General features: G+C 42.0%; 1 protein-coding gene across 2 annotated transcripts in view; it reads left to right on the top strand.

Annotated features, from left to right (window-relative positions):
• Positions 1-512: 512 nt before the first annotated feature.
• The window catches only part of runx1 (RUNX family transcription factor 1), a 36,612-nt gene continuing 35,911 nt past the window's right edge, over positions 513-1,213 (top strand). The window contains exon 1 of one of the 2 annotated variants that reach the window (XM_014031710.1): positions 513-862. In XM_014031710.1, coding sequence (XP_013887164.1) covers positions 835-862 — 28 coding nt within the window. In that variant the 5' untranslated portion in view covers positions 513-834. The remainder of the gene's footprint in view (positions 863-1,213) is intronic. The other variant, XM_014031711.1, reaches the window with a different exon arrangement.

Here is a 1,213-nt window from a genome sequence, read left to right as displayed (position 1 = left end):
AATCTAACTTCATTAATCCAAGGTATATTTTACTGAGAAATATGTACCATTTAAAACAACTTCTCTTTTGTTTTGTTCAGATCAAACTTTAATTACATTGAATAAATTGGAGTTAAAGGCAGGTGAAGCTCTGTGAACTACTGCCCCCTGTCGGACATGTTGGGTACTGCTCGCTTTGATGTAACTAATTTCTCCTTCCTGCTGTGTTTATTCCACAGGTTTAGATCGTTTCTACTTTAATTTGTCTTTATTTAAGTTGTTTCTTTAAAAACACGTTAGGTTTTCAGGTTTTATTTCACGGAATGCGYCTTTATAACACATGCGGAGACCTTCCTGCTGGTGTCGGTCTTCTTTAAGCTCCGCCTCCTTSTGAACGGACGCGACGCTGATTGGTCAGCCGCCTTGCTGTGAGCGCGCTGATTGGCTGACGGCTCGTGAAACATGCAAATCTCGGAGCGGTGCCGGTAAACGCTCGGCCCGTTGACCGAACAGAGAGAGGAGAGAGAGAGCAGGTTTTAAAAACTTCTGCTGCGAAGCTTTCCCTCTTTTCTTTTACGTCTTCGCTTTTTTYCGTGCTTCTCCTTTCACTTCCTGTTTGTCGTTCGGAAGCTGCCGAACCGAGCCGAGCCGAGCCGAGAAGACTTTTCTAACTGGAGGAGAGTGACGCAGGTTTTATTTATTTATTTTGTTCTGGGAACTCGTCTCGCGCCTGGACTGCGCGCGGACACCTTCAGGTTTCCGGAGGTCCACGATGTGACGGGGCGGCCCGGGTCCAGCGGTACCGAACCCGTCCGGACTGTCAGCGGGGGAACTGAGCTCCTGTCAGCCGCACAGATGGTGTTTCTTTGGGACGCGAAATACGGTAGGACCGCGTCTGTGAGCCGCTTAAAGTGTCCCTGTTTTCATCATGTTTTCAACAGTTYATCACCTGTTTATGGCACAAAATACACACTTTATATTAAACACATTTATTCTATTTAAATAGTTTATATTTATTTTTATAAACATGAGTCTAAAATGAAGTTTTTGCCTCAACTTCTGTTTCCTGCTGTTTTCATTAGAAACTAATGCAGTTATAAACTTACTGTATGTGTGTGTACAAATATATACACAACATTTAAATATTTAACTACAAATTAACACACTAATGCATATAGCATTGTTTTATACATGCATTTATGCTTTTCTGTTTGTTTATATAAAATATTTAAAG

This window comes from Austrofundulus limnaeus, unplaced genomic scaffold, assembly GCF_001266775.1.
Source record: "Austrofundulus limnaeus strain Quisiro unplaced genomic scaffold, Austrofundulus_limnaeus-1.0 Scaffold1304, whole genome shotgun sequence".
Classification (NCBI taxonomy): Eukaryota; Metazoa; Chordata; class Actinopteri; order Cyprinodontiformes; family Rivulidae; genus Austrofundulus; species Austrofundulus limnaeus.
The sequence above is the reverse complement of the archived record's forward strand: the minus strand, read 5'-3'. Positions and strand labels throughout refer to the sequence as shown.